The sequence below is a fragment of the Myxocyprinus asiaticus genome, chromosome 25, assembly GCF_019703515.2.
Source record: "Myxocyprinus asiaticus isolate MX2 ecotype Aquarium Trade chromosome 25, UBuf_Myxa_2, whole genome shotgun sequence".
NCBI lineage: Eukaryota > Metazoa > Chordata > Actinopteri > Cypriniformes > Catostomidae > Myxocyprinus > Myxocyprinus asiaticus.
This window is the reverse complement of record NC_059368.1, coordinates 26,051,436-26,071,167: the sequence shown is the minus strand read 5'-3', so window position 1 is coordinate 26,071,167 and position 19,732 is coordinate 26,051,436. Positions and strand designations below refer to the sequence as shown.

General features: G+C 44.0%; 1 protein-coding gene across 2 annotated transcripts in view; it reads left to right on the top strand.

The window, feature by feature from the left end:
- The window catches only part of brf1b (BRF1 RNA polymerase III transcription initiation factor subunit b), a 100,268-nt gene that overhangs the window by 39,060 nt on the left and 41,476 nt on the right, over window positions 1-19,732 (top strand). For both annotated transcript variants that reach the window (XM_051655764.1, XM_051655763.1), the window contains exons 8-12: window positions 292-385; window positions 1,223-1,349; window positions 2,316-2,355; window positions 2,729-2,824; window positions 9,487-9,789. In XM_051655764.1, coding sequence (XP_051511724.1) covers window positions 292-385; window positions 1,223-1,349; window positions 2,316-2,355; window positions 2,729-2,824; window positions 9,487-9,789 — 660 coding nt within the window. The remainder of the gene's footprint in view (window positions 1-291; window positions 386-1,222; window positions 1,350-2,315; window positions 2,356-2,728; window positions 2,825-9,486; window positions 9,790-19,732) is intronic.

The window sequence follows — 19,732 nt, the reverse complement described above, 5'->3', positions numbered from 1 at the left end:
TTATTTTTAGCAGTGGATGGAAGAGGGAATGCATTGTGTATTGTGTTCAAGTTGTTCATATCACTGACTACTTCTACATGGATTACTAGATCCCACAATATATCTCAGCATCTCCGGAAATTCTTTTTACATGAATCCATCACTATAGAAAATGCACTCTCAACAGTTTTGTATGGCACATACTGTATATAAATTGTAGGCAAGCACAGTAATGAAATGTCATACCTATTGAGAACAACTGGGTTTGGGGACAAAACATTTATCCTCATTGTCTCTCCCATGTCCTCTCAGCTCTGCTGGTGGCAGCCCGTATGCATGAATTCCGTCGCACAGTGAAGGAGGTGATATCTGTCGTCAAGGTGTGCGAGGCCACGCTAAGAAAGAGGTGAATGTCAAGGCTGATCTGAGCAGCTTTTTTTGGAATTGTTTGATAATAACGCAGGTTTAGAACATGGTGATAAACTATAGTGTGGTAAATGTATGGAATGGGAATGAGAGACCATAGCAAATATTATTTTTGAGTTCCTGTTTGCTCAAATAGCAAAAGAAAGCATCTATGTTTCCATGACTTTCTATAAGAGTAAATAATAATAGAGAGAGATGGATTACGACAGTCAGAAGAGAGAAAGATGCCAAATCTAGTGTCACTCCCTCAGCAGCTGTATTTGAAACGCCATTGGAACAGTGTTGACTAGTTGTTTTTGTTGTTGTTGTTTTTTATTTAACATATGCCAGAGTAATATAACACAAAGAATAATGTTACAAATTTATACTAAATAATTAGAAAAAATGTATCCTGCTAAATAAGGGGGAAACATGTTATCACAGAGTCCATTGTTCAAGATCACATCACCCTAAATATAAGGAATAACCTGATTAATGTTCAGGATTCCCACGGTAATGGAAAATCAGAAAATATCAGTGAATAGTCATGGAAATTCCTTTAGTAAATAAACATTTTTCTTGTTATGCCTGGCTCTAAAATACTGCAATCTCTCTAAAATAATTTAAACAATTCTTATCCATTAATCACAAACAGCTGAAAAAGTCATGGGAATTCACTGACCAAAATGTGTGGCAATCATGAATGTTTGATATACAGTATAATCTTTTAAGATCCAACAAAATTTTAATGGTATTAAACCCATTTGATAGATTGCGTACCCCGATTCCTTTACACAGCCTACATTTCACCAAACTCTTTCTATGTATTGATGGTCAGGCTGACAGAGTTTGAGGAGACCCCCACCAGTAACCTGACCATCGATGAGTTCATGCGAGTGGACCTTGAGAAAGAGTGTGATCCTCCATCTTTTGTTGCCGGACAGAAAAAACTCAAGATGCAGCAGGTACTCACATGCGGTATATGTGTGTGTAACCATATACAAAGCCTTAAATACATGTGTATATGATTCAGCCATATAAGACTCTGGATGAATTGTTTTCTTAAAGGAATAGTTCATCCAAAAATAAAGCATAGCATTAGTTCAGGCAGGTGACACTCATCTGATTATGGCATCTACCAGTACAATTCAGAGTCCAATCAAGAAATCCTTTTTAGGTCCTCCCTTCATTCATTCTCTCAGCTGCTTTTCCATTGCAGGGATGCAAGCTACATTTAACACCCTAATCCATCCCCAGCTCCACCTCTTGTATGACAGCTTTTCCTTTAGTTATCTCAACATATGTTCTGTTACTCTGCGCTTTTTATAATTCCAGACTGACACTCAATTGTAAGTCTATCTTCAATGTGTTTGCGGCTTGTTCTTGATAACCAACTTGTTATATTTGGAATCTTATCAAGTGTCAAGTATTTAATCTCTTATGCAAGGTTCGGTTGTACAATGTTGCACTGTCAGAAATGTGAAAATTTTACAATGTTGTAATATAACAATATAACGCGTGGGTGGGGAGTTTGCCAAGAACAGAACCATACCACCAACAAATGCTTCAATTGTCTACAAGTCAATAAAGTATTCATTCAAGTATTCGAGTTAGTATTCTTTTGGCAGAAGTGGTCCTGACTGAAATTAAAATTCTGTCTCTTGTACTCACCCTCATGTTGTTCCAAACCCGTATACTTTAATTTCTTCTGTGGAACACAAAGGGAGATGTGAGAGGGGATGTTATCCTCAGTCAATATTCACTTTCATTACATGGAAAAAAGATAGTGATTGAGGATGTCACTCTGCCAAACATCTTCTTTTGTGTCCAACAGAAGAAAAAAGTAATCCAGGTTTGAAACAACATAAGGGTGAAGGTTCATTATCGAATTAACTTTCCCTTTAATTTAAATTTCATTCTCATTATTTCAGCTGGAGCAGGAGTTGGCCAAGAAACTTGAGGAGTACCAAGGTTAGTCTGCCCTCCTGGAATAAGATATCGATTCACTCTATTGACTCTCAACAAGACATATGAATGCTCTCTGTTGTGACGTTGTCTCAGCTACATTAAGGGTTTTAAGATTTTCTCAGCGATTATGATTCACAAATGCCCTTGTGGTCTGGAGCACCCACCTTGATGTCAGCAGAGGATTTAATGAATGGTCTCCATATATTTAGACTATATGTCATAACCTGACATTCCATTAGCATAGGTGATCTGCACACACTCAACCAATAAAATCTTTGGAATCAATGTTGCATGGAGAATTTTTGTCAGACAAAAGAACGAACTGTCAATCAGAGATATCCCACTTATCTGTATGTGTGTGTATGTGTGTCTGCAGGTGAGATCTACTCATACCGGGATGCGATTGAGACACAGCTGGCAGGGAACAGCAGAACCAAACTGAGAGGGATTTATGCCTCCTACGCAAGAGAAGGTAGATCAAATCAAATGCTCTGCATGTTTATTTAGTTCATCTCTGCTTTCTGCACCTCATTTGAGCACGATTCTCTGATGGTATTTGTTCGTCACTTAACAGAGATTATTTTGTGGTTTTTTTGCCGATACACGTTGGCTTAATTGCCCAGCGTGCAAACTACACATAATATAAGCAGGGCAATTCATAGTTTTTAATGAAATTAATTGCATGGTATTACGATTAATTTAATTAATCACAAATATCAATATTTGCTGACAAAAGCCCCCAAATGAAGAGAATTCAAAGATTTAGTTTGTTTTACTTCCATATAATAGAACAAAAGACTTTCACTGGCCTACGGTCTACAACTAGCCAAGGAAGATTTAGGGGCCATTCACACAGGGCAAGCTCTTGCATCTCTTCTACACTGAAGTGTGTAATTTCTTCACAATTAGTGTCACCAAATGGAATTGCAAAAATAAACATTGTTTTTAAACAGCTTTCCCAAATACTCCCTCCATCTGTAACTGGTAAAACAAACAGAAAGTCCCGCTTCAGGCACCGATGTTGCTGTGTATGTCTAGTCAGGATGCTAAAACAGAGCAATTTTCTGATTGGACCACAGAGCCATTATATTTACACTTTTCAGGGAAATCAGCTTATGGATGGTTTACTTGTTGTCTCTGCATATTAAGCTGGGATAGGAGAAAGTATTTTAACACTGAAAAAAATACACACATCAGATTTGATTTGTTGACAGGTGGACGCCTTTGACCGTTGCATCATGTTTCATTCCATGAATGTTGCATTTTTAAGAGTCTGTGTCAAGTAAAGTAGTTCAACTTAAAAAAAAAAAAAACATCTCAAGATCCCTGCGTTCTGTTCCATTTCATTGCGCTGCACCTAACTGCTTCTGAACGCAATAATATGTCCTGTGCGAACAGCATTTTACACATTCAGTGGCTGTGCTGCCTGCTCTTGGTAATTGTGGTTTGGCAAGGCATGTTGCCTGTAGTCTGCTTGCTGCAAACTCTCAAAAACATGAAGGCGGGGAGTCGTAAGTTCGAATCCAGGGCGTGCTGAGTGACTCCAGCCAGGTCCCCTAAGCAACCAAATTGGCCCGGTTGCTAGGGAGGGTAGAGTCACATGGGGTAACCTCCTCATGGTCACTATAATGTGGTTCTCGCTCTTGGTGAGGCGCGTGGTGAGATGTGCATGGATGCCGCGGAGAATAGCGTGAAGCCTTCACACGCGCTATGTCTCCGCGGTAATGCGCTCAACAAGCCACGTGATAAGATGCGTGGATTGACGGTCTCAGACGCGGAGGCAAATGAGATTCGTCCTCCGCCACCCGGATTGAGACGAGTCACTATGCCACCACGAGGACTTAGAGCGCATTGGGAATTGGGCATGCCAAATTGGGGAGAAATGGGGAGAAAAACAAACAAAAAAACACGAAGGAGGTACTTTAAGCTTGAATTTACCTGATGGTAGGAAAATTCCTTATTACAGAATTCATGTATGGGCCAGGGGGCATGATTTATTTTCTTTAGAATTAATCACACTTCCCTATCTGTCACTCACTCGACGTTGGTGTCGATGTAGTGACACTAGGGGTCACTCTTGGGAGCCCGAGACACCTCTGGTCTTTGATAAAAGGCCAATGAAAATTGGCGAGTGGTATTTGCATGCCACTCCCCTGAACATACGGGTATAAAAGGAGCTGATATGCAACCACTCATTCAGATTTTCTCTTCGGAGCCGAACGGTCATGCTCACTGAACTGAATACTACTGTTCATTCACCTCTGCTGGATCTGACACCGCATTTCAGCGGCTTCTCCCTTCTCTGCACTGGTGCACTGCAGAGAATGCCCCTGGGCGCTTCGGCAGAAAACTAGAGAGTATATTTTCTGAAAGAGCATTTTTCCCCTCTAAAAGAGTATATATTTCTCTAAAAGAGCGCACACACAGAACGTCTTTTTAAAGACGCGTCTTTTTAAAGACGCTTTTCCGATTGTGTGTTATTCCTGTTTGTGCTCGTTATCTCTCGCCTTCTAACAGTCATGATCACTGTCTTTCGTGTCTGGGCACTGCTCACGCGGAGACAGCGTTCGTGGATAGTCATGTTCTCATTGCGAGAATATGTCCATGGCAATGTTGCGGTCGCGGCTTGCCTTCGTAAGAAAGCAAGCCACCGCAGAGGCTCCCGCCTCGGTCCTTTTACCCACGGGTTTGAGGCCAGCGCGGCTAGCACTGGGGGCGATTTGGGGACCCCAATGGGACCGCCTCTGCCGGGTATCCCCCCGCGGACCTCCCATTCCCCAGCACGCTCGTCTGCCCTGATCGGGCTTCCGGGTGAGTCCGCCGGCTCGTCTCACGGCGAGTTCGACCTCTTATTCAGAGCCCGTGAAAGCGATGAGCTCTCGAGCGCAGCATCGGAGAGCGGGCTCGTCCAGTCAGAAGCCTCAGCTGGGCTCCTCCCTTCGGGGTCGATCGCCCAGTCACAGGCTGACGCGGAGATGACGACATGCTTTCCCGGGCAGCCGCGAGCGTCGGTTAGAGTGGATTTCACCGCTCTTCCCTGAACCCTCGCGGCTCGGTGATTGGTTCCTGGGCTCGCGGCGCCGCTCAAAGCCACGCCCCGCCCCATTCCTTTCTTCCCGGAAGTGCATGAAGAGCTGACAAGGTCGCGGGAGGCACTTTTTACTGCCCGGTCCCGATCTTTTCAGCTTCCCTGCTCTCACTACCCTCGATATTGGGGCGGCCAAGGGTTATTCGGCAATCCCCCGGTGGATAAAGGCGCTCACGGTGCACCTATGCCCGCAGAGCGCCGCCACCTGGCGCAGGTGCCCAAAGCCCCAGTCCAAGGCCTGTAGGTTTACGTCGTCTCTGACGGCCAAGGCCTACGGTGCTGCTGGACAAGCCGCCTCCGCCCTGCACGCCATGGCTCTCCTGCAAGTCCACCAAGGTGCTAAAGGAATTGCACGAGGGAAGTTCCGCCCCGGGATTGACGCAGGAACTGCGCTCGGCGACCGACCTCGCTCTCCGAGCGACGGAGGTCACGGCGCGGTCTCTCGGGCGGACGATGGCCACACTAGTGGTCCAGGAGCGCCACCTTTGGCTCAACCTGGTCGAGATGGGTGAGGCCGACAAGACACGGTTCCTTGCTGCCCCCATTTCCCAGGCGGGCCTATTCGGCGACACTGTCGAGGACTTTGCCCAGCAGTTCTCGATGGTAGAGCAGTAGATGGATGCTAGCCGGCATATCCTGCCCCGGCGCGGCTCAAGATCCCGCACCCTATCTACTCATCGCCAAGGGCATCCCCCTGCGGTGACTGCACCGGTTTCGCCGCAGCCCGCCCCTTCGGCCTGGCCCCGGCGTGGAGCCCACCGCAAGATGCAGACGCCACCCGTTTCACGGCCGCCCAGAACCCGTGAAAGGCTTCAAAGCGCCCTTGAGACGGGCGACCCAGGGACAACGAAACCCGCTGCTCTGGAGCTGGTAAGCAGATCTTCATCTTTTTGTTACCTTTTGCATTTAATTGCGCTGCATGCCCAAGTGGCTGCAGTACTCAAGAGCTCAGCAAGAGTGGTTTCCTTGTTCCCTGGGTCACCTACCCGGTGTGTACGGCTGGCATCACGACCACCGTCCACCACTCCCGCCCTGAGCACCCAGCTGTGGCACAAATCCGCCCCCGATGTGACAGTCTCCACGGGTCACGAGGACAGGCCTCTTCCTCCCCCGTCCCAGGCTGTTCTGGGGGTGGTCACAAGGAGCCAGGTAAGTGCTTCGATGTCCTCGGACTCAGCACGGCCACGACGTTGTGTGGCACCTCGAGCTCCGCCCCGCCGCGAGGCCCCACCTGCCTGTACATCCGATGACGTTGTCCCTTTGGTCCCCCTTGCGCGGAACTTGGACGCATGGCTTGCGCCTTCCAGTCCGTCACGAGGGCTGGTCAGGACCATCCGACTCGGCTGCGCGATTCACTTCGCCGGGCATCCGCCCAGGTTCAGCGGTGTCCACTTCACCTTGGTGAAAGACGAAAACGCTGCTACCTTGTGCGGAGATCGCTACCCTCCTACGGAAGGACGCGATAAAACCTGTCCCTCCAGCCGAGATGAAGAAAGGGTTTTACAGCCCCTACTTCATTGTACCGAAAAAAGGCGGTGGGTTGCGGCCAATCTTGGACCTGCGAGTACTGAACCGGGCTTTACACAGACTCCCGTTCAAGATGCTGACGCAAAGACGCATTCTAGCGAGCATCCGGCATCAAGATTTGTTCGCGGCGGTAGACCCGAAGGATGCGTACTTTCACATCTCGATCCTTCCTTGACACAGACCCTTCCTGCGGTTCACGTTCGAGGGTCAGGCGTATCAGTACAAGTCCTCCCTTTCGGCCTGTCCCTGTCTCCTTGCGTCTTCACGAAGATCGCAGAGGCTGCCCTTGCCCCGTTAAGGGAGGTGGGCATTCGCATTCTCAACTATCTCGACGACTGGCTAATCTTAGCTCACTCTCGAGACGTGTTATGCGCACACAGGGACCTGGTGCTCTCACACCTCAGCCGACTAGGGCTTCGGGTCAACTGGGAAAAGAGCAAGCTCCTCCCGGTTCAGAGCATCTCTTTTCTCGGTTTGGAGTTGGACTCAGTCTCCTTGACGGCGCACCTTGTGAACGAGCGCGCCCAGTCGGTGCTGGCCTGTTTGAAGGCGTTCAAACAGAAAACAGCGGTTCCACTGAAACTTTTTCAGAGGCTCCTGGGGCATATGGCATCCTCGGTCGTGGCCACCCCGCTCGGGTTGATGCATATGAGGCCACTTCAGCACTGGCTCCAGACTCGAGTCCCGAGACAGGCATGGTGCCACGGGACACACTGCGTGACCATTACGTCGGTCTGTCACCGTCTTTTCAGCCCTTGGACCGACCTTGTTTCTACGAGCTCTGGTCTCCAGGCACGTCGTGGTCACGACAGACGCCTCCAAAACGGGCTGGGGCGCTGTTGGCAACGGGCACGCAGCCGCCGGCCTCTGGACGGGTCCGCGGCTGCGTTGACACATCAACTGCCTCAAGTTCCTTTCAATTCTGCTCGCCCTGCGGAGGTTCCGGCCGTTGATCCAGGGCAAGCATGTGCTAGTTCGGACAGACAGCACGGCAGCGGTAGTATATGTCAACCGCCAAGGCGGTCTGTGCTCCCGCTGTATGTCACAACTCGACCGCTGTCTCCTCCAATGGAGTCAGCAGCACCTCAAGTCGCTGCAAGCCACTCACATCCCGGGCAACCTCAACACTTCGCGGACGCGCCGTCACAACAGGTTACCCTCAAGGGAGAGTGGAGACTCCAACTTCAGGTGGTCTAGCTGATTTGGAGTCGATTCGACAGGCACAGGTGCACCTGTTCGCCTCCCAAGAATCCTCCCCACTGCCCGCTCTGGTACGCCCTGACCGAGGCCTTCCTCGGCATAGACGCGCTGGCACACAGCTGGTCCCCTCGCATTCGCAAATATGCGTTTTTCCCCCAGTGATCCTGCTTGCACAGACCCTGTGCAAGGTCAGGGAGGACGAGGAGAAGGTCGTCCTGGTAAGCACCCTACTGGCCCGCCCAGACGTGGTGCTCGGACCTCACGCTCCTCGCGACAGCTCCCCCCGGGCAAATTCCCCTGAGGAAGGACCTTCTTTCTCAGGGAAGGGGCAACATCCGGCACCCGCACCCAGACCTCTGGAATCTCCATGTCTGGCCCCTGGACGGGACGTGGAAGACCTAAGCTGTCTCCCACCTGCGATGGTAGACACGTTCACTCAGGCTAGGGCTCCCTCTACGAGGCGCCTGTATGCCTTTTAAGTGGTGTCTGTTCACTAAGTGGTGCCCCCTCTCTTGGGGCGTGATGTGGTCTCCGCGGTGTCCTCCCCTTGGGAGGGACACCCCCCGACTAGACCTGGCGGCCCAGTCGGATAATCCCCCTTCTTTTTTAGGGAGTGGAAAAAGAGAAGGGGAAAGAGGCCACGACTGGGTTAAGCCTGTCTCTATCTCTGGGTAGTCGACTTGTCCCCAAAAAGGGCCGTTCGACACTCATAACTGTGTTGGGGGAGGTTACGTGTCGACCTGGTGTGCTGGCTATGAGGCACACAGCAAGTCTGCCCACCACACACCGCCAGTTCACGTAACACAGTTCAGCCTTGTGGCGTTTTGTATAGGGACCCCTAGTGTCACTACATCGACACCAACGTCGAGTGAGTGACAGATAGGGAACGTCATGGTTACTGGTGTAACCTCCGTTCCCTGATGGAGGGAACGAGACGTTGGTCCCTCCTGCCACAACGCTGAACTACCCGCTGAAATGGCCGGACCTTATATCGGCTCCTCAGCATAAAACCTGAATGAGTGGTTGCATACCAGCTCCTTTTATACCCGTATGTTCGGGGGAGTGGCATGCAAATACCACTCGCCAATTTTCATTGGCCTTTTATCAAAGACCAGAGGTGTCTCGGGCTCCCAAGGGTGACCCCTAGTGTCACTACATCGACACCAACGTCTCGTTCCCTCGATCAGGGAACGGAGGTTACACCAGTAACCATGACGTTAATAAACTTGAAAATTGAAAACTCTAATTATGAGACTAGAAAAATCTCAATTGTTCATGCATTTATTCACGAATATCTTCATTTTTATGCTTTAACACAGTTTCAGATGACGACTGTGTGTCTCTGGCCTCTGGGCTGACCGGGGACGATGACCCGGAAGATGAGGAAATGGAGGCAGCAGTCCAACATCTCAACCAAGAGTTCATCAGTCAGGTGTTGCCAGAGTTTGAGCAGGGTGATCAGGGAGTATTGGAGGCTCAGGATGCGGGTAAGGAAACGGCACAGCTCCCCAGCCGGTCCACACACATGCCCCTGACAGCTCTTCTCGGCCCTCTGCCCAGTGCAGCCAGCCTGGGTCTTACAGACTCTATTCGGGAATGCATCACAGAGGAGACAACGAATGGTGAGTGCGCTACATGTTGATGTTCAACAGGCCTGAACTGGGCTGTCATTAAAATGTACTGTGCTTTAGCTTTCTCTAATTTACATATTCAAATATGGCCACTCAAACATTGAAAGAGCATTTCCTCTTTTTCTGGTGATGCCTTCACTCATGATAAAATTCTTGTTTAATTACTTACATTTTCATCCATAATTTGACAGGTGCTATTTTTTTAATCGGCTATGTGGGATCAAATGTAAATTGCACAATAGTGGTAGTTGGTTTCATACCTAAAACCTTTCAGTTACTAGCCCATTGTTATTTAGCATACACTTGTTTTACCTAAAGTGACAGCACACAAATTGCAGAGACAGTTACACTGGAGCACTCTGATGGTAAGTGCCTGAGACCCCATTTATACCTGGTATTTAGATGCATGCTGGGTGATCCAATCACATTTGGTCAGGTGAGAAACATCACTGTTTACACCTGGTCACTCAAATGCGTCTCCTGTGACTACTTGTGATCGGATTTGGTGGGGAGGGTCTCAAAGTCAGAAAAGACAAAGAAAGCATGAAAAAAATAGCATGCTATTTCTCCCAGATGCATCTGAAATTTAATCTAAGCACAAAGGAACATTTCGAGCAGAATTGTCCATTATTTTAGTGGATTCCCTGTATTAACCTGAGCTGCACATGTTCTTACCTCTCCTAAGTGTCTCTGCATGTTGATTTCAGACACACTGAAGAATATCTGTGAAGTTTTTGTGTTTGTGTTTGTATCCACTTTTTTACATTTTCTGATCGGATGGTTATTTCCTTTTAAAGCAGCTCATAACCAACAAAGTTTAAACACGTTTTAGCGCAGCGTTTGATTGACAGGTGAGGGGTGGTGCTTCGATGTTGCCGAGATGCATTCAGGGCGGATTAGCATTTACACCTCAAATGTGATGTGATTATATGCATTTTTGTCCATATTCAAATGTGTTTTTTGTGATCCGATCACAAAAGTTAAAGTGGAGATTGACTGAGCAGGGAGGAGAAATTATAATAAAAAAGGACTTAAATATTGATCTGTTTCTCAGCCACACCTATCATATCACTTCAGAAGATATGGATTTGACTACTGGAGTCGTCTGGAGTACATTTATGTTGCCCTTATGTGGATTTTGGAGCTTCAAAATTTTGGCACCCATTCACTTGCATTGTGAGGACCTACAGAGCTGAGATATTGTTCTAAAAATAATAATTTGTGTTCAGCAGAAGAAAGAAAGTCACATACATCTGGGATGGCATGAGGGTGAGTAAATGATGAGAGAATTTTCATTTTTGGGTGAACTATCCCTTTAAGTCCAAGTTAAACAGTCATATTTTTCCTGACCTGTGTGCATTTACCTCAACTGCTTTTCTAAAGTCTTAATTCCAACTATCCATAAAGACACAGGATCATTCAAAGGTATTGACCTGTTTTTTAAAAAAGAGTTATTGACACTGTAACAGTTTTAGATTCTTTGGAAATAGGTATTAAAAAATTTATATATTATTATTTTTATATTTTAATAATATTTTGTCCTATTTTTGTATAAAGAATATGTGTTCAGCGTAACAAAAATTCCTTTGTATATCAAGCTGAATTTTTTTCTTAAAAGCCGTTGGTTTTCTTTGTTATGAGATAGATGACCATATGAAGGGTGGAGAATGTTTAATCTTTAGGAAAGCTTTAACCCTTTGTTAGTTAAGTCAGTGCTCCAATGGTGGCTCTGCAAGACATAATCACTTAGTGCTTTGTGAAATCCTTTTAAGACATTTAATAAGAGCTGCTCCTGTCTGTATTGCAGATGAGACACCACAGATGCACATTCTCATTATACTGTTTTTATGCTGATGTTACATCAGTTTAAAAAGTGCATATGATTTCAGACTGATAGGAAAAGCATGGTGCTTCACTCTTAAAGAATATTAGATGGTGTCCTGGTTTGCTCGCACAGATGGGGGTCTTTGTCATTTGACTGTCATTCAGGAGTGTAAACATGAGTGGATTCATTTCAACATAAACTGTACATAACGAGGTAGTATGTCATTATCATATTACTCATGCACAAGAACATACATGTGGTTAAGCTGTATTGATCCACAAAGTACTGATGACATCTAGTTAGGCCCAATATTAAGAACATTATCTGGCCATAACACGTTGATTGATGTGGCTGCAACGGATTACTTTATTTACTATGGGCATCAAAGATGCCTTTGGGAGCACAGAAAATAAAATGTCACAGGACAGCAGAACATCTCAAGATCAGTCTGCCACACTGCCCAGATACACTACTCTGGCCTCAGCACCTGCTCACTTACTAAACTCCTGCCATTCCCTTTTACCCTTTGACCCTGACCCCTGACGACTCTGCAACCTAGGTGTTCCCTGCAGATCTAAGCAGCTGTGATTAGCAGCAGTGGTTTATCTGGACGCAGCATATGTCTTCCCAGGCAAGTCTATGAAATCAGTGCGGAGCCACTTTATTTTAAAGCAGTTCAGGGTGTGATCTGCTGACTATGCAGCTTTCCGTGGACTATTCCTGCAGTGCCAGTTTGCTGATATGTTTACCTCATCATCATTGTTCTTTTGAAGGCGAAGCTGATGATTCTGCGGGAGTGAAAGCCTCTTAGAGTCTCTTATAAATACTGCTTTATGGGGTTCCACCCAGCACAGCTAAATCTCACTCCTCATAACAATACACACAGCAGAATATGAAGGTTGGTCACACTGAATGTTGGGTCGTGTAAATATGTTCATGTGTCTGTTGAAAGATGAGGGATTGGAGAGAATAAGAGAGAAGAGAAATGGGAGAAAGTGCAAGTAATGAGTTATGAGAGTTATGAGACTAAAGCATCATGTTTTTGAACATTGTATTTATTTAGGTTTTTCCATTAGTACACATTTTCCTATTGAACTATGAAACCAATATACTTTAAAATGGGTCCTTAATGGTGTAGTTCACCCAAAATGAAAATTCTATCATTTACTCACCCTCAAATTATTCGAAACCTGTAATTTCATCTCTTCCTTCCTTTATTTTATTAAAAAACAATCAAGGTTACACTAAGGCACTTACAATGCAAATGAATAGGGCCAGTCCATAAACATTTAAATACTAGGGCTGTGAAATATAACGCGTTAATTTCTGCAATTAATAGTTGATTGTAAAAGCAAATAAACCGATAAATGCAGTGTCCGTGTTTTGTTTTTCACTTCCTGAAACTTAAAATGTTTTTTCCCCACTTCCTGTAAAATTGGCATTTATAAATTTCCAGGTGCACGCTTGACTCAACTGCACATCCTAGCACAGAAACTGATTGTGTAAAGCAGTGCACGCCTATTCATTATGCGTGACGCATGTCCCGGGCCGGGCATAATAAGCACAGGAGTGGATTTACTGTATGGAGAATGGAGACTTCACCTGCAAGCGGTGAGCCAGGTTTGGGAAAGATTCGGGCAAGCTTCCATATCTCTTTGCATCGCACAAAAACGCTCTCTCACTGTCATCTGAACCAGTGTCAAAAAAAGAATGGTGCAAGAGAGACCAAGTGAGTACATGATAGAAACTGATAGGCAGCTAGAGAAAACAATAGTTTTGAGATTTTAAAGTTAAGCGAATTAAACTTCAGCATTTAATTTGTTTTATATCTATAATTATAGTGTCTTATATTGCATTGGCGATGTACACTTAAGTTTATCCTGCCAATAAAGCTTGATATAAATCTGCCCATTTATTTAAAAAAGTCCACTGGAAAACAGCAGAAGATTTTGCCCAACTTTTAATTACAGCATGTCCACTGATTTTATGGCATGTAAACATATACTTGTATCAAAGATTTATATCTGTAAAAAAAAAATTCTAATTAAAGGAATAGTTCACCCAAAAATGAAAATTCTCTCATCATTTACTCACTCTCATGTCATTCCAGATGTATATGACTTTTTTCTTCTGGAGAACACAAATTATGATTTTTAGAAGAATATCTCAGCTCTGTAGGTCGATACAATGCAAGTGAATGGGTGCCAAAATTGTGAAGCTCCAAAAAGCACATAAAGGCAGCATAAAAGTAATCCATGAGACTCCCTTGTTTAAATCCATATCTTTAGAAGTGATATGATAGGTGTGGGTAAGAAGCTTTCTAAAATTCTGAAATTCTTCTAAAAATCTTCAGCTGAGTTCAACAGAAAGAAAGTCATTCACATCTGGGATGGCATAAGGGTGAGTAAATGATGAGAGAATTTTCATTTTTGGATGAACTATTCCTTTAACTCCATTTGCAAAAAGAAAGATCATTTTATCGTGTGCATATTAAAAAATTAAAATAAATGATGACTAACCAAATTCTTGCAAGTTCTTTGAGACAAAATATAAAGTAAATATATGTCCAATTATATTTTAATGTTTGTTTTAAAGTACCATGTACCATAACATATTGTGATTAATCACGATTAATCACAGAAAACTGTGCGATCAATTGGTTAAAAATGTTTAATCGATTCACAGCCCTATTAAATACACACTGTTTCATAATTAAGCCACAAGACGTAAACATTATGCATCTTAACACAATTTCTTTGTGATAAAATAGCTTACTAACCTTATCTGTTATTTAAAGTTATTTCCAATATTATAACTTCATTGTCATAATGTCGTAATCTGGTAAATGCTGTAATGCCGGTAACTCCCTGATTTTATCATGCTAAAATCAGTAGTATGGACTTATTTATTGTGGTATGTGTAGTATGGCATGAAAGAGTGCCAAGAGCTGCATTTTTAAAACAGCTGCATTATGCAGGTCTATATAAACTCTGTGTACTCTAAATACTCATGATGCAGAACTCATGAGGCAGACAGACAAAGTGAGAGTGAATGAGAGAGGTAGAAAGGGAGTGACCAGGAATGCAAGACAGCAGTGTTTGTGTGTGTGTGTGTGTGTGTGTGTGTGTGTGTGTGTGTGTGTGTGTGAGGTCTGGCAGATGCCTCTCGCACTCTGACAGGCTGTCAGTATTGCAGTGTCTCACTCTTTCAGACTGTCTGTCTCTGGAGTTCTCTGGGGACACTTGAGATTCACTCGCTCTCTTAAACTCTCCCACTTTCACTGCAGTGAAGAGAGTGACTAGCCAATTCCACAGCCTCCTTTCCCTCAATAGCATCTGTTTCACGCAGGTTCAATTCCCACTCGCACACCAGTTTTAGCCCAGAAATCTCCCATCGAAAAGCATATGAGAAGTTCCACTTATTTAATCAATAAACTGTATATTTTATATCAAAGCACTGAGTGCACTGAAATATGAATTATATCTGATGATGATAAAAGGGGTTGAGAATCCATTATCAATTTTTGTTTTTCTCTATTCAATATATTTCAAACTCAGGCAGAGCTGGCCAGCAGATCTTCAGTAATGCATTTCAGATTGACTGTGCATGTGTGTGTGTGTGTGTGTGAGTATGAGAGAGAGAGAGAGAGAGAGAATGAATGAAAAGATGAAAATACAGGAAGGATTTTACCTAAGGCTTCTTATGGTTTTTTTTTTTTTTTCTTGTGGTTCTTGGTTCTATGAACCTTGTTTGAACTTTGCCATTTTAAATGCCAAGCATTAGCCAGCATCTCCGTGACTGAGAGGAGAGGCGAACTTTCCTCAATGGAGAGACCAGCCTGTTCTCACAAAGCTGCCTGTGACGCTCCCTTTCCAGGATCTCTTTAAAACCTGGATATTCTGATGCTCTCCTGAGCTCAAGTGTGATGAGCAGCTTTCAGAGCCAAACATTTCAGAACCAGAGTTACAGCCATGAAAGGACAAGTTCTGACAAGGAACAGTGGAAAGCCAAAGCTCCACCCCAAATGCATACTTCTGCACTATTCTATTCTACAGCATTTTGTATCATAAGTAGTGGGAGTAATGTGTTCACACTGAAAAGCACAATGAGACCACGAGTTCAACAGAATACCCGGATGATGTATTTCTTCAGCTGGAAAAAAAAAAGTGGAATGTTGGACACTTTATACACTCGACAGTTGCAGCTTTCCCATAGTGGAAGCGATGCTGACCTACCAAAAGTTGTTTGGTAAACAACTACCAAAACCTTTGTGGAGTAGACAGAGCCATATAAATGTTCAGTGCTTTACCATAACCACATGTTGGTTGAATATTTATATATTTGGGGATATAAATGTTAGAATGACAATTAAGTTCAGTTAAGAAACTCTACATGGTGCGGGCTGATAGGTCATACAGGCGCACCTCCATCTTACGCACCATCATTACCATCAATAAATATCTTTAATGTATTTCCGAAAGTTGTTTTTGAATTGTCATTCAATTTTTTTTATTTTTTATTGTCAATTCCGCCAACTGAAAACGCTGAATAGTTCAGTGTAGAAAAAATATGTTAGTGTTCCATTTGAACCAGAACACGCAACCAGAACTTCACAATATAAAACACAATACCAAGAACAAAAGTGTGCATTCCAAACGGCTTAAATGATGTTTCGGAGGGCATTATGAAGGATGAACAATCATGATAGCCATGCAGCAAAACTGTTTCAAGCTGAATTTTTAATAAAACTGTCTTCCAAACTAAGTGAGTTCCGAACTGACTACCCCACACCTTTCAGGCCTCTAAAGCTCTCAGAGTTGATGCTATAGTCTTCGAAGGGAATAGGCTACTTCTGAATGGAACACACCCCATGACACCCCATTTCCTGATCCCGTTCCCCCTCCCTTCCCTCATCTTCTCCTTTTCTCTTTATAAAAGTGCAGAAGGGCCTAAAATAAAAATTTTCAAAAGTAGTGAATATTGATTTTATAGTTGTGGGGCACCATAGGATTAAATCCAGTCAGTCGACTTCTAAAGCACTCAGTCCAGACAGGAAAAAGCTAAATTCTCCTGTCTGTAAACATTTACAGGGCATGCCTAAATTTCCTGCTGCAGGGATACTGGAGCTCATCCTGGTTGATAACATTGGCCTTCCTCATCACTTAGCTCATCAGCCCATTCTGCATTGCTGCTTTGCCCTTACAATTTGTTCACTGAGCTCCAGCTCTGGTGATGCTGTCTCATGGTCCAGCACAGTCTGAGCACTGTCCTTCACTTTCTGTGCTGGCAAAGGGCTGTGTTGATGTTGCTCTAGCTTGCAAGTGTAAAGTATTGATCTAATGGCCTCTATGCATTCAGATAACTGTGGTTGATTCAGAGTGATAGGCCCGGTGGGGGGGGGAGGACTGCGTGTAGCTGGAGATGACAGTTATGCTCAGAGGACATTCAGTGAATGATGCATGGCACGAGAAGCATAAATGCATAAAGGCATAAATGCGTTATGAAATTAAATTAGTATCTAAAAGTATAAATTCTGTATACGCACACATATATTCTTCACTCCTTGACCTGCTTGCGCACAGCACAGACAGTTGGAGCAGGTGGTGAGGTTGGAAAAAGCCCTTGGAGGTTATCATGCCATATTGCAAGAATTGTTTTTTCCACCTTGCCCACTTTTTTGTTTATAAGAGCATAAAACACTCTCAAACCACATCTCTCTTATATTGTCAAGCATCCAGCAAAGGAAACTAGTTTCATTCTATTAGGCTAATGCTAGTCGCATGTGAAATTGATTTGATTGAATTGAAATTAAGGCAGACAGTTTTGATTCACTTCAGCAAATCAAAGGTAATGTCTTCATTTGTTGACAGATGGGCTATAACCGTATTACACTTATAATGTATTACACTAAAATATGTTATAAAATACAAATCTACAAACTTTTGTCTTTTCAATTTTGGGTGATCTCCAAAAATATGTAAGTGTTGCTCCCAATGTCCATTCATCTTTGTGGCATTTTACGTTGGAGCATCAAGCCAATCTTTTTTTTTTTTTTTTTTTTTGCATAATGATTCACATGATTCATTATGTAATCTGGATTCTGTTCAGTCAAGTGCATATGCATATTAGAGGCTCATTCCCCAATGAAATATATTGGTGCATATTTCATCATTAGCATTAAATCTTCAGCTTGTTTTCTGTTTTTATCTAACGTGTCACTGTTTTGTAGATACTGTATTCCACAAACAGTAGTGAATAGACTCACCTTTCTTTTGCCGTCATGAACATGAGAAGACATTCGGAGATTAATTCGATGTTTTCAGTCGCTTCTAATGGCTGGTTTGACAACAGCTGCTTACCACACCCTAAGCCTAGTGAAGTTAGTAACTAGAGGTTGTGCACAATGCCCCTCTGGTAACAGCTTTGCCTGTGTGACCTTTGGGTGACTTCTTTCACGTTTTCAAACCCCTTTGAAAATGGAGCTCCTTGTGAGAGGCTACCACCATCTATCCAACACCAATCAGACACACGCCAGCCTTCTAAGTGATAGAAACCTGATCACGCCATGTTGTTTTTCTTTTTCCCTTCTTTGCAAGCTGGCTGTGCGGTTGCTCTGGGGAAACGCTGTGCTTTGCTCCACTGGGTTTGATATGTGACAGCCACTGCAAGCTGCCTGCAAACAAGCCCAATTCCCTCCTATACCATTGTGCCTATGTTGGTCCATGCCTGAGCAAGTATCCTATCTCTGTTTTATGGAGGAGAGACCTGGATTCAATTACAGTCTTGCTGAAGATTTAGAATGGACCTCCCCCTTGAAAAGCTCCCAGGTGTTAGAGGAGAAGGCAATAGAACAGTTGTAGATGTACTAGAAGGCAGTCAGAACAACCACAAACATCCCACTGGCACATGAGTACATGAGTACGTGCGTGTGATGTGGACTGTCCTAGTGTAGACTAATTTTATTTCTAGACATGCTAATTGTGCACGTCTTTGCGGGCCATCGGCACATGCGCCAGCTGTTGACTATGCTAAAAGAGTATTGCAAAGCAGTCGAAGTGCGTATGTGTCAAACGCAACCTTGTGGGCTTGCGGTTAAAAGAGTATACTTTGAAAGTATAAGCACTTGACCGTGCACAGGACAGAACAGCAATCTAAAAAATGAAGTACCTTAGCCATAATGCCTGCTTTAATTCTCCTTGCTGCAGGGATCATGCTGCGTTTAAGTCCTCCTGAGAATGTTTGAATTCAACGTGTTTTGCATCCGAATGATTTTAGTGAGATTGTATCCATTTTTCTATTTCAGATATTTCTCCCTTATTACTTACTGACAGAGACAAGAAGTTTTTTTAGCACCAATGAAACAAAGTAGTCACATTTCCACTATCGAGCTAGTGCCAGCCAGGGCTATTAACGGGTCAACCGGGGCCAATAGCCTCAGACCTCGAGTTGCGAGACCGAAATCGCTCTGCATTCCCACCATCGGGCCAATAGCCCTGCAGTGCACTCTTGTCTCCTCAAGCCTTATTCTCCACTAACCTTATCGCTTTTCTTCATTAACAATACAAAAACACACAAAATGAATTGTACAGTCAAAATCCACAAGTAAAATTTCATTATTGCATTATCAAACAAATTTTTTTTTATCAAAATAACGGGTGAAATTGAGATTGCATGACTAGAAGTATTTGCGTTCACATACTTGCGCAAAATATGTTTGAATGTTAGGCCCGAAAGATATATTGAGTGTTCTCTTTAAAATCAAATGCTGCAATGGCAGAGCAACAGTTTGAAGAGAATGTTGCTGAGCAAGTAACTTAAAGTCAATATATTTATAGCAACTTACCTGAATGATAACACATCCGGGTTTTATGGCACAAACTTTTGAAGGTAACTCTATCGCCTCCCATGAGTACTGAGGTTTGTTCCCGCCACAGTAATGCAAGAATGTTGAGTATATTCAATTGCGCGTTGGCAATGCGCTGGCCTAGCTCTTGTGTCTGTGTTTACATACAGGTATTTGCATAAAGTATGTTTCTGGCCTAAGAATGTGACTTGGTTCCCTATCTTCTCTGACCAAGATGGAAGTGGCAGAGAATAGTAGCAGCCACT